The sequence below is a fragment of the Acomys russatus genome, chromosome 12, assembly GCF_903995435.1.
Source record: "Acomys russatus chromosome 12, mAcoRus1.1, whole genome shotgun sequence".
Taxonomy (NCBI): Eukaryota; Metazoa; Chordata; class Mammalia; order Rodentia; family Muridae; genus Acomys; species Acomys russatus.
The window spans coordinates 1,664,735-1,677,517 of NC_067148.1; the positions used below are offsets into that span (position 1 = coordinate 1,664,735).

At 36.6% G+C, this 12,783-nt stretch overlaps 1 protein-coding gene across 1 annotated transcript in view; it reads right to left on the reverse strand.

Moving 5' to 3' along the window:
- Positions 1-556: 556 nt before the first annotated feature.
- Col5a2 (collagen type V alpha 2 chain) overlaps positions 557-12,783 on the reverse strand; it is a 132,701-nt gene continuing 120,474 nt past the window's right edge. The window contains exons 46-54 of the mRNA XM_051153772.1: positions 11,059-11,166; positions 10,505-10,558; positions 7,907-8,014; positions 7,495-7,548; positions 6,439-6,546; positions 5,196-5,487; positions 3,610-3,797; positions 1,400-1,639; positions 557-1,109 (exon numbers count right to left, since the gene is read on the reverse strand). Coding sequence (XP_051009729.1) covers positions 963-1,109; positions 1,400-1,639; positions 3,610-3,797; positions 5,196-5,487; positions 6,439-6,546; positions 7,495-7,548; positions 7,907-8,014; positions 10,505-10,558; positions 11,059-11,166 — 1,299 coding nt within the window. The 3' untranslated portion in view covers positions 557-962. The remainder of the gene's footprint in view (positions 1,110-1,399; positions 1,640-3,609; positions 3,798-5,195; positions 5,488-6,438; positions 6,547-7,494; positions 7,549-7,906; positions 8,015-10,504; positions 10,559-11,058; positions 11,167-12,783) is intronic.

Consider the following 12,783-nt stretch of genomic DNA (forward strand, 5'->3'; position numbering starts at 1 on the left):
TCCTTATGAATGTTCTAGTTCCAATCCTCACATTTGATTTGAGTGATCATCACAGCTCTAGGTTTCTAGATCTTTTCTTTATGCTAGGCTTCAGGAAACAGAGATTGTGCCTGTGGGAGATTCTCAACTTTTATTACTGGACATGTGTGTAGAAAATTGTGGGGGTAATATTTTTCATTCAATATCTTCTTTTATAAGAAAACACAAATACGTCTATCTGTATTTTCAAAATTACAACAAAAAGAAAAATGTTACTCTTAAATTTGAATGAGAAAAACTCTAAATATATCAGTCTTTACAAAATAAATTGTAAAGTTGAGGCAAGTTCTGGTTTTTTTTTCCTCCTGAAATATGTGATTTAAAGATCTCATTTAAGACAGTGGTATATTATATTTTCATTAAAGAATATCTATAATTGTAGTACAATATCAAGACATGCATGTGAGATTCATCCACAAGGCAAAATATTTTGTGTTCATTTTTCATTGATGATTTGGAATAAGAGGACAGAGAAGAACATTGCATTCTACTTTTCAGACTGCAGCCAAGCAAATCAACATGTGCTGAGGTTTTACATACCCCACCATGTAAGCTACCTGCTAGGAAGAAGAATTTCCTCATAAATACTAAGCAACTTATTCATTATAGTGAAATGAATTGATGAAAACATATTTATTTTTTAATCAGTTTACTTTTTTGTAAAGGTGGTCATTGTCATTGGTCGTTTAAAATCTAAACTGTCATAATGAAAAATATTTTAAGTCAATTAAACTTGAGGATTGTAAGTAAAATAAATATTCTGAAGGATAAGGTGGCCAGGCACTTCAGATCATATGTACAAAGCTGATGCAGGACCAGCCATTACTTCAAGAGTCTCAGGATCAACTTCAAACAGTCAAAGTTCTTGTGAACGATGGTGGCCATTGATGGTGGTGCTCATTGTCAGTGTTTATGGGCTTCTGTTACATGAAACAAACTGCCCCAATCTCGATGCCAAATTCCTGGTCTGTGCTGCCAATATCCACAGGAGCAAGATCTATGATGGGCAAGCGGGCCACATTCTGTGTTCTGTATTCAAAGATAGTCTTGCCCACATTTCCATTTCGCTTCTGGAATTGAACAGGACAATGGATCAATAGCATATATTTTCAAGAATTTTACACAAGAACAACCTCCCTCCCATGCATGTGCACAAGCAACTTATAATATAAAAGCGGTGATATGTACAGCTCTGGTAAATGTGGCACCTGTATGCATGGCAGAAAGGAGACAGGCAAATCAGTGGTTCTCTACCATAGACTCATGAAAGTTTATGATTGAAAGAAAGAAGCAGTAGTTTCACTTGCCGGCTAAAGAAAGGAAGGAAGTTACAGAACAGCCTTGTTCAAAAGGTACTTACAGAACAAGTATCTTGAAGAACTGTGTATCTGAATCTAATGTTTCCTTCTCCTTTGATTTCTAAGTCATTTGACCCTTTAAGAACTACAGCTTTCTTGAGATTTTTGGCTTGATCATCCATGTATCCCACAGTGTTCCTACAGATGTAAGTAATGTTCTGGGAGGCTTCTTTTGATAAAAGGCGCAGAAAGGTCATCTGAGTAATAGCTGTATTAGGTGACTGGTAATCTCCATAGGTGAACTAGAAAAATGAAAAGAGTCTATGTGATATAACATACTGAAGGAGTTCATAATGCCACCCAAAGACATGACAGATTGATGATAGGCAGATAGATAGATGATTGACAGATCATAGATAAGTCACATTTGAAGACTATTATTTGATTTTCAAATAATAAGCAATTTTATTATATAATGGAAGATATTTTCAGACATCTATTCATAGTCACAAGTACTCACGGCCTTACAACCTCAAAGAAAAGGTAAAACACCAAAAGGATTTTATTTCACAGAGAAAGGTTTATTTTTAGTCTACTTTAATACATGCTATATACATTATACTTAATAAATAGAACTCAACTTTATTACTAATTAGAATAAAAATATAAATTAATTATAAGTATAAATGTATTTTGCTGAGGTTACATACATATCATAAATAATATATTCTACAACTCTAGTTTTCAAAACTCACTTCAAACTAACTCTTTCCTATTTATCTTCAACTGAGTTCTGTTTTCAATGGTCTCAGTTTTGTTTCTGACATATCATTTTGGTTAAACTATATTTTATCTCTTTATATTTATATTTAATTTTCACTAAATAATAGTAGATTCTACCTTATTGTATATGGAATTAACATTTCCATAACATGTTAGCTGGGACAAGTTTGGAAGCAGATGAGGTAAGCTGGGATAAAACACTAGTGTTGAAATATGGAACACCAAGATCTGAGACAGCTCTGAACCAACTAGACCATAGCAAAAACTCAGACCATAGACACAAACCCAGAGAATATGTAATATAATTTTCCTAACTATAAAAATGACTTAACTACTTCACAGGTTGCAAGGTATTCCATTATTTTTAAATTGTATCTATTATGTATCATTTATCCTTGTAGACACTACACTAAGCACTAACACTCACAGGAATGGTGAGGTCAGCCTTACCACTCTTACTTTAAAGTAGTAAAAAGGTCTTAAGTAAAAAGCAGTTGAGGACATCCTATTGGGACTCTAGGTGGGAGAAGCATGGGAGAATGGGGAATAGAAGGATCCAGAGGGTCCTAGAAACCTACAAGAACATTATGACAGGCAGATTTGAGCCCAGGGGTCCTGCTCAAACTATAGCACCAGCCAAGGAGTATACGTACAGTAAACTTTGAACCCCTACCCAGATCTAGCCAATGGACAGGACATTCTCCACAGTTGAGTGGAGAGTGGGGTCTGACTTTCACATGAACTCTGGTGCCCCATATTTGGCCACGTCCCCTGGAAGGGGAGGCCTGGTGGCACTCAGAGGAAGGACAGCAGACTACCAAGAAGAGACTTGATACCCTATGAGCATATACAGGGGGAAGAGGTCATCCTCAGTTAAGGTCATAAGGGAGGGGAGTAGAGGGAAAGCAGGAGGGAAGGAGGATACAAGGGGTGGGATAACAATTGAGATGCAATATGAATAAATTAATAAAACTTTTTAAAAATGGCTGAGTAGGTAGGCTGTGGTGGCACATGCCTCTAATCCCAGCACTAGGGAGGCAGAGGCAGGTGGATCTCTGTGAGTTGAGGCCATTCTGGTCTACAAAGCAAGTCCAGGACAGCCAAGGCTACACAGAGAAACCCTGTCTTGAAAAACAACAATAACAACAACAACAGCAAGTGGTTGAGTAATCTTCTAAGTTCCAATTATGACCCAGGTCTCCTAGAGTTGAGACAAGACCCCTTCCACTGTCTTCCACAGTGTATTAACGGAACTAATATTAAAGATTATTTATTTCATTCTACTAAAAGTAAAAATTATAAGTTTGTATGAACTAACTCAAGGTAAAACTTGTTTAGGCAATGATTTTACAATAATTTCTAATGAGAACCTATCACTTAAGGTAAACAAAATAAAATAAATCCAGTCAAAGCATAGTTTTAATACATTTGAAAACATAATAAATGATAAAAGGTAAAAATATAGTGCTGGGTAAACATATTAAATCACCTGAGATCCTCTGTTCATGTCGAGACCATACCACACAGGCTTATTGTCAGGGGATTTGCTGGCCCACCAGGTTTTAACTGGAATAGTGGCTGGGTTTGCTGAAATACATGTCTCTCCTGTTTCCATATTGCAGTAAACTTTGATTGCATCTTCAGCTGATCCCTGGTTAGGATCAATCCAATATTCACCTATTTTCCAAGACAGAAATATTTGTTAAATGAAGATTATCTCAAGTATGATTATGAGTCTCTAAAGTAATCAACAGAGATTTGGTCCTTTACTAAAAATGGAATTGTCACGGGACTGGGAAGAAGGCTTGGCAGGTAAAGTGTTTTTCACACAAGCTTGAGGACTTGAGTTTGGATCCTCAAAGTCTATACAGACCCTAGATGGGTATGATGGGTACTTGCCATCCCAGCACATGGAGGGACGGAAACTGGAAATCCTTGCAGTAAGCCGACTAGCTAGACTGCCAAAAAAGTGAGCTGTGGACTCAGCTAAAAACCCACCTTAACATGTAAGGTGTTCAGTAATTAAGAAAGACAATTAATGTCAACCTTCTTTACACATCTTCACATGCAGCCACACATGTGAACATACAAATACACATGCATGCAAATACTCACATGTGCATATGGGATAAATGTAACACTAAGCACTGTAGGCCTTCTCTCTTGCTAACTGCTGTTCAAAAGCACTTTTCCAAAGCATGTGCTTAGGACTCAAAACATCAGAGTGATTTTTAAAACAAGAATCATAAGACAGTGCCTTTGATGTTTCATATATAACCTCAATATACAGACAAATATATTTATTCACACTCCTTATATAGATTCATATGCATGTATATGGTATTACACATAAAGTATAAAAATTAAACTTTAAATAAAATGACAAGGAGTGGTGAGATATAAATTAAGGGGTTAATTTTAAAAAGTGTTTCTTTTTTAGACAGAACATTTTCAGCTGTCTCTGTAGATGTCAAATTTCAAAGTTAACTGAAATTCTGGTATTTCCCAACTCATTTTTTATGATTTTAGATCACCGTTTTCTGGGTCTAATTACATCATTTAAAATGATTGAAAGAAACATACTAAGAACACTGTCATATAAGAAATGTAGAAACACTGCTTCATTCCAAACTGCCTTAAAAACTCACTATACATGACCCTGACAGGAAGGATGGCAAAGGAGTGATTGGCAGGACATTAAAGTGCAATAGATTCTATGTGTAAATAAATTAGGGTACTATGTGTTCTTTACTTATTGGCCTAATTAAAATTATGAATTATCATGTAGGTAAGAAAGTATGTTTTTAATTGTGCATGAACAAGTATTTTCTGCATTCACATATATGGAACTATTGCCTCAAAATTGGATTTTTGATTTGATATGTTCTTTATTAGTCAGTAGCTTTTCATGTACTTGTCTCTACCATAAAACTACAAGCTCTGGGGCATGTTCAATGATTTATCTTTGTGTCTATCTACCATTAACTATAAAGTTAAAACTATATTTTGGGACACAATTGAGAATAACTCAAACCAAACAACATGCTTCACTCAAACAGGCCCCTATCCACTCACCACTCTGCTTTGTGGAATGGCAAAGCCTCAAGTCATCACATGTCCGGGCTGGGTGCTTCTTGGAACCATCAGGGCTACGCATGGTTTCAATCTGACTACTGAGAGACTTCAGGGTAGCGTGGACTCCAGGGTCAGTTTTGTTAGCATCATCAGGAGCTGCCTGGTCTTCAGTAAACTCTGGAAGTGGATCTGGCATGCTCTCATCATAGTGGCCCATGATATCACCAAGAGCAGCAGTCAGATGGCCAGGGGGACCCGGGGGGCCAGGGGGCCCAGGCTCACCAGGAGGACCCTATTCAAGGAGAAGCAGAGAAGCGAGAAAGATAGTTTAAGTGTCAGTTGTTTTGTTTTACTAAGTTGCTGCTATGCTGCTCAGGAACTGGTACAACTTGGCACATCAATACCTCAATGCTGAAAACGTGTGAGTCATGCATTCTTAAACAGGCAGGGCTAGCTTGTCGAGTGATAACATTCCAAAATGGGAAGTGATGTGGAGCTGTTTTTCAGGGAAAGTTATCTACCAGTCAGGCTCTCAGATAAACAAAGCTCAAAGCCAAACTCTTTGCTTTGATGTCTTCTTTGAAGATATGATGTATTTCATGTGAAGAGCATCCAGAGTTACATTTCTTTCAAAGAAAGTTGAGCAAGACACAACTGGAATTCTTTTTTTTAACATTTATTTATTTATTATATATACAATGTTGTGTCTGCATGTATGCTGCCTGCCAGAAGAAGGCACCAGTTTGGATCTCATTTTAGATGGTTGTGAACTACCATGTGGTTTCTGGGAATTGAACTCAGGACTTTTGGAAGAGCAGCCAGTGCTCTTAACCTCTGAGCCATCTCTCCATCCCACAACTGGAATTCTTTAAAGTAAGCTATGAGCAGAAGGCAAAAAAAAAAAAAAGGGGGGGGGGATGCCAGGCTGCGGGAGCTGTTTCTATATGTCTTCATAAGCTCAACACCCAACATGGAACCTCTTGGCCCATCAAAGAAAATTAAAACAATTATAAATTTAGACAACGAAATATTTTCACAACTTTGATAAAACTGCAATCATAGCTTGATATTTGACTTCAGTTGTAATATTACTTCAAGGACTTGGTATCTTGAAATAATTACTTAGGTAGATAACCTTCTTGTGACTTCTAGTTGTATTTTAGGAGTCTCTTTACACTCTTGTTGGCATGTTTGCACAGATGTTATTGGATAGACTCCATCTTGGCAACACTTGTGACCTTACCTCTGGTCCTGCTTCTCCTACGCTGCCTCGAACACCAGGAGGTCCAATTGGCCCAAGTGGCCCAGGGTTTCCTTCTTTGCCTGAGGGACCTACTGGTCCTGGTGGACCCTGTCACAACACAAAAAATGCATTTTAGAAGAAGGCGGTACAATGTCTGTCCTATAAAAGAACAATTATAGAGATGATTGCTCAGATTCCAATATTAATAACTAATAAGTGAACTTGCAGCATTTTGTAACATTTACAATTTTATTTTATGTGAATGATCCATAATTACTTCTGGATAAAGGTCCAAGATAACTTAAAAAAGCTAACAGGCTAATCACCAGATTTCATTGGTAGCAACTGTTTCATCAAATAGTTAATAAACTTTCTTGGAAATACAATTACTTTAGAAGACAATGACGTAAGTTTAATTTTTTTTTTTTTTTTTTTTTTTGCCTCTAGTTCAAACCCAGTACTTACACCACAGAACCTCGTCATATCACAGCACTTTCCTTAATATTATTCTTATTTTATGTATATTTATATTTTATACTTAAATATAGCATTTTTTGCTAATTATCTTTCTAATTTTCTTTATGAAATATCTTAGGACACCAATGACATGTAAGAAGCAGCACTTATATGAATTTAGAATTTAGAATTTCTAAAAGCTTTAAGTATTGGTCCTCTTTTATGATTTGCTTCCAAATTATTTTTGTATAAACTTCTATGGATTTATCACATTAAAAAACAAAATATGTCTGTCTTAAAAATCTATTCCACTTCATAAGCAAGTCCAATCATTGCAAAGAATTTATGTTTAATGGAACTTTAACAGCGAATATGAAACTGAATAAAAGAACATTTAAAACCTGGGTAAGAGATTTTAAGACGTAAAATAGGTCATATTTCAGGATATTTCTACTTTAAATTACTTGCTAAGTTTGTCCCATACATTTTCTGCCAGTCTCACAGAACATAAACCAATCAATATTAAATACCAGGAACATTGTACTCAAGAAACAGTATTCTGTCCCATACACCTGAAGCGTAGCAGTTTCTGTTACTTACTCTTGGGCCAAAAGGACCAGGGATACCAGCACTTCCTTGTTCACCATTTGGACCCTAGACAGAAAAAGTGTCATTAAAACATTTAAATCTTGCATTGTGCTTTTATCTTTAAAAGTATTTTGTCACTAACTTTAGCTCTACAAATGAATCCATTAATTTCTTTAACATCTAACTAAACTAAAGACCACTGTATGGGTAAAAGGGCATGTAGCTTTTTGCTTTATTTCTTCCCCACAATACTATATCTTATAGATGAGTATTTCTACTGGGTAATTAAATAATTATCCATCAATATAATTTTGAAATTAAAATGATATACAAAACAATCCCATCTCTTCCATGGATGTTCCTGTCAACACACCAGTATATTCTCACATACAGGGAAAAAAAAACACTTAAACAAATAACTTACAGGAGGTCCAGGAAGACCCTGAAGGCCAGTGAAACCTCTATGGCCTTTCTGACCTCTGTCACCTCGGTCTCCATTGTCACCCTTGTCACCTCGAGGTCCTTGTGGTCCCTAGAAATAGTCAGACATAAATATTACTTAATACTACAATTTGCTGCAATTTTACTCTTTATGATTATGTTTACTGTAATTTTTAGTTTTTTTCTAAAATTTAAATTTAAAATAACTTGCTTTCTATGCTTCCTCTGGGAAAGCTAAATTTATATATGCAAATAAAATGATTGGCTAGGAATGTACTGAGAACCAATCAAGGGCTCAATAGGTGAATTTGTATCTCTGAATAGCCAACATCCACCAAATTGGACTTAATGCTCACTCAGTAGGAAGGGATTCATGCCTGGTGTTTTAAACTTAGGAAAGTACCCACGGTTAGTGAGATCATGGACCCTAGAGGAAAACCTTGTACTGCCATGGTCTTAAACTAACTCCCAATTCTATTCTAAATGCTTATCTTTATAACCACAGATAACTGTAGTTCTAGCCCCTCAACTGTGGAAAGCCATGTCAAATCCTGCCATGTCAGAAATCCCGTGCTTAGGCTGCATGCTGTGACCTTCCAGTGGCTGATCTCTGCTTGAGGTGGTCTTTGTGTTCCAGGTCATCCTTAGACTATTTACCTTTGAAAGAAGTAGGGAAAGCCCTACTGAGAAACACCTGGAGGGTTAAGGAAGTTCTTACAGAGAGCTATTCAGGCTATTGTGTTCTTCTTGCCTTGGGAGCTAGGGAGAGAGGGATCAGAATAGATCCTATTGACCTTACTATATAAAGTCTTACTCATCCACACTGAAGAGGAATCTCAATCAGAAATTTTCTGACTTGGTTCGTAATTTCTCGCATCTCTGTATCCTACTTTCAATCCCCACTCCCCTTTCAGGTGAACCCTGATTCAATTTTCGCCATGAACTAGGACCCGACACCCAACAGGGACCATGATCCACAACGGGTCAAATTGCCAAGAACAATGGACAGTGGGATTCTTAGGCATGACTGATGCATCTATCCACAACCCTTGCAAAGACTCAAGGAAAATCACAAGATCACAGAAGAGAGGGAAATGAGGCTTCTCTAGGAACAAGGCCCTGACAGGTTATCCAATTCCATGAGATCAATCCTAAATGCGTATATACATACATATGTGGAAAATTAAATGGACTAAAAACATTGTGTATATATGGTATGAATACAGTACCCATGTATAAAATTTCCAAAAAAACAAAATTTATGCAAACAAAACAGAAAAACTGAAGTAATATCAGTAAAACACACTCCTTAGACACACATGTATGCATATAAACACACACCCATATACAAATGGAGATAAATCTATGTTATTCTTATCATCTGCAATATCTGTTCCCCAATAAAAAGATCCTAATCCTAAAATAAAAGGATATTTGAGATATAAGCTACAGGTAGAGAAGTAGTAAAACGTATCTGCAATGTTGATTCTGTTGTTTATTTAGGATGCTAGAAAGTCAACAGAGCTTTAGGATTCAGTGGCTCCCAGTCAACTAACAAGTGACATATGGCTACCTATTAAGACTTATTCTGTGTTGTCCTTAGTTTCCTAGAAGGCAAATTGCAATGCTATGCCTCATGCTATAGAGAATGAATATAATCATCAGATCCACCAGATTTTAGGGTATTTTTCAATGCTTTGTTTTGTTTGTTTTCATAGTTTAATTTAGATCTCATAACCATCAGCCAGAATAGGAAGTTTAGTAATTAAAAAACTGAATGTGGATGTGTGAGAAGCATGATGAGTTAGATTATCTATGAAGTAAAATGAAGGAAAAATCTACCTGGAAGCTCTGTACGTAAGGTATCACCAACATCCCAGCCCAGACACCTGGCATGGAGAGCCGCAGGAATGTGTTGTAGGCAGAGCACTGGACCAACCAGCTCACGTCCAGATGCCTCAGCTTGGTCAGTACCTAGACTAGCATCCCAATGGAACCCATCCTTGAGACCCACTCTTGCTATTCCTGAACTCTGCTTGCTTCCTGCCTCGCTAGCTCTCACTTACACCCTATGACAAACTTCTTTCTAACAGCTCACCCTCTGTGTTGTCCATGAGATCTACACACACCTGGAAGCCACTGTTTGGGAAAGGTTTGGAGGCCTTTGATTTCCCAGGATTTCATCCTCCCTACCTCATCTCCCACCTTCTGTTTATCTAAAGCATGAAAGTCACCATTGCTCTCAAGGATCCTAGATTTTTTCCAAAATCAATTTCAAACACAGCTCTCTTGTGAATTTTAATGCAGCTTAAAAGTGTACTGTCATCCACATTATTTTTTGTAATAAAAATGTTGAAAACCAGTCTTCCATCTTTCTCAAATATTTTTTACTGCTATCTACTGCACTATCACACTGTATAGCATGACTGCTACCATCTCACAGAGTTTCTGGTTCCTGTGGATCAGTAATTCTCCAGCAGCCTTTTCCCCCTACTGTTTAGCAACTTAAATTATACTTCCCCTTGGGTATATATATTTTACTTAAGAAAACACATATTTGTTAAGAAAAGATAGAGCTTACAGGTAAGCCACGTTTTCCAGCTCGACCAGGTGGTCCTACGGGGCCTCGAGAACCCTGGGGAAAAAGCCATAGAACTTAGTATCTTAAAATATAAATGTAAACATGAATAGAAATCTAAGAGTAACATATCAATATAATCATAGATTATAATTATAATGTATACAATGTATCGCCATCAGTATATGTAGAGATTAAAAGGACTAACTGTAGTTACATATCTGTACATATCTAATTGCATATCTGTAACATATTACAGTGAATTATGTTTATTAGCTTGACCAAATGAAGTTCACCTTAGTTTACTATTAAATGACATTAAATGCTTAATTTTATTCAGTTGTATTATAGTTCCTATAAATCATAACCTATTTGGAAAATTAAAGTAACTATATCAAGATCAAATACATATTCAAAACCAAATGATTTTTAAAACTAAGCATATGTTTTAATCCATAATTGTCTCTCATCATTAAAAGTCCTCAGCTAACAGCATATGCAGGATTGAATGCGTATACACATAGTTACAGGATGGCATATCCTGTTGACATTCTTACTGGGTCTCCTCTTTGTCCTGAGTCTCCTGGTGCACCAACAGGGCCAGGAGTCCCAGGGGCACCCTGAGAGCCTGGCAGACCGGCAGGCCCGGGGTCTCCACGGTCACCCTGACAAAGATAAACACAGTATTGGGCTTTAAATATTTATTCTATAACATCAACAATATTCTATACTGCATTATTATTTTTTATGTGAAAAATACACCTTTTCAAAGATGTTAGTTTATTGTTTTACTTAAATATTTTACTTTTATTCACTAGTCAATAATTTAATTTCACAGGAATAGGATTGTTCCTCCTTCACTTCAGATCTTATCCACCCTCAGTTCTTGCTGTTCCCTAAGTCCAGATTATTAGAGTACAGGAGTGTAATAGTACAAAATTTAGTCTAATTTCCTAGACTTTCAGTTTTCAAAGGAGTGTCCACATTTGTAAAACATAATGAAATTTCAGGATGTGAAAACGAACCCTCTTTTTACATTTTCACGTTCACACAAAGTGTCTCAGAAAACTGGCTTTGAGCATTCTTTACCTCCATCTTTTAAAAAAAGTCACCCTTCTACCTTAAGGAAGAAGGGCAAATGTGATGCTGGCTGCAGTTGCATGGTTTACAGTGCCCTCAAGAGTAAAGCCTTCTAGTAAATGCAAGCAAGGAAGTCTTCAGACTGTGTGTCTCACTTGGAAGAACTGAGAAATAAAGAGGCCTCCCTCATCGCATTCAGATGACCCCATACGACAAGGCTCCAAATAACATCTATGGATGCACATGTGAGACCAATGTGGCAGAAACACACACAGAAACAATTAATGACTAAAGAATGTGGAGTCACACTTTATTTGCTAACAGACATTAACTCTTACTTGACTCTGTAATTTGGCAGGTATAATGAAATTTGGCATCTAAGTTAAATAATTTATATAAAATAAATTGAAGGAAAGATTTTGAAAAGCAAGTCATTTAAAACACACATACAATTGTAATTTATGGGGAATTTCCTGTTTTGTATGTAATTAAAAATGAAATAGCAATTTGAAGTGTACATAGGAGTTCATGGAGTTGCAATAATATTTCTGGGAGTGCACATCAAGATTTTTGGATGCTTTCGGCATTACACCAGCAAAGGCAGAGACTTCACGTGTCAGAAACTATAGATAAGGAGAGCCTTAGACCAGGGTTCTCCCAAACCTTTCCATCTCCCTGCTAATAATGGGATAGCATTCTAGAGTGCTTACCCTGCAGAAAATTGTATGCCTGGTATTTAGCATATAAATGCTAGCACTGAGCATATTTAAGGTACTTGGAAATAGGTTTAGAAAACTCAGCGTCACATGGCCTCTTTGCCTTTGGTAGCCAAATCTGTTCTCCAACTAATAGATGTGCAGCCACCAAAAAGTAAGCTTAACACAGGCCTACTTTAAAACCACACACCATATCTATAGTTTAGAAAGCATCATGGTTTATAGCCTTGTAAATTACTTTCTTTAGGGAATGAGTAGAAAAATGTAGATTGCATTCAGCTGTGTGAGTAATATGGAAATTCAGAACATTCATTTAATCGTCATCCAGAGCCTCTGTGTTACACCAAATATCAAAGCAGATTTGTTTCTTGCTCTTGAAAATATGTGTCATACTTTGTCATGCATTCAAATATTATATCATTTACAAGATTATCCAAGGTCATGACCGTATTACTAAATTGTTTGACATCAGAAAAACCAGAGTTG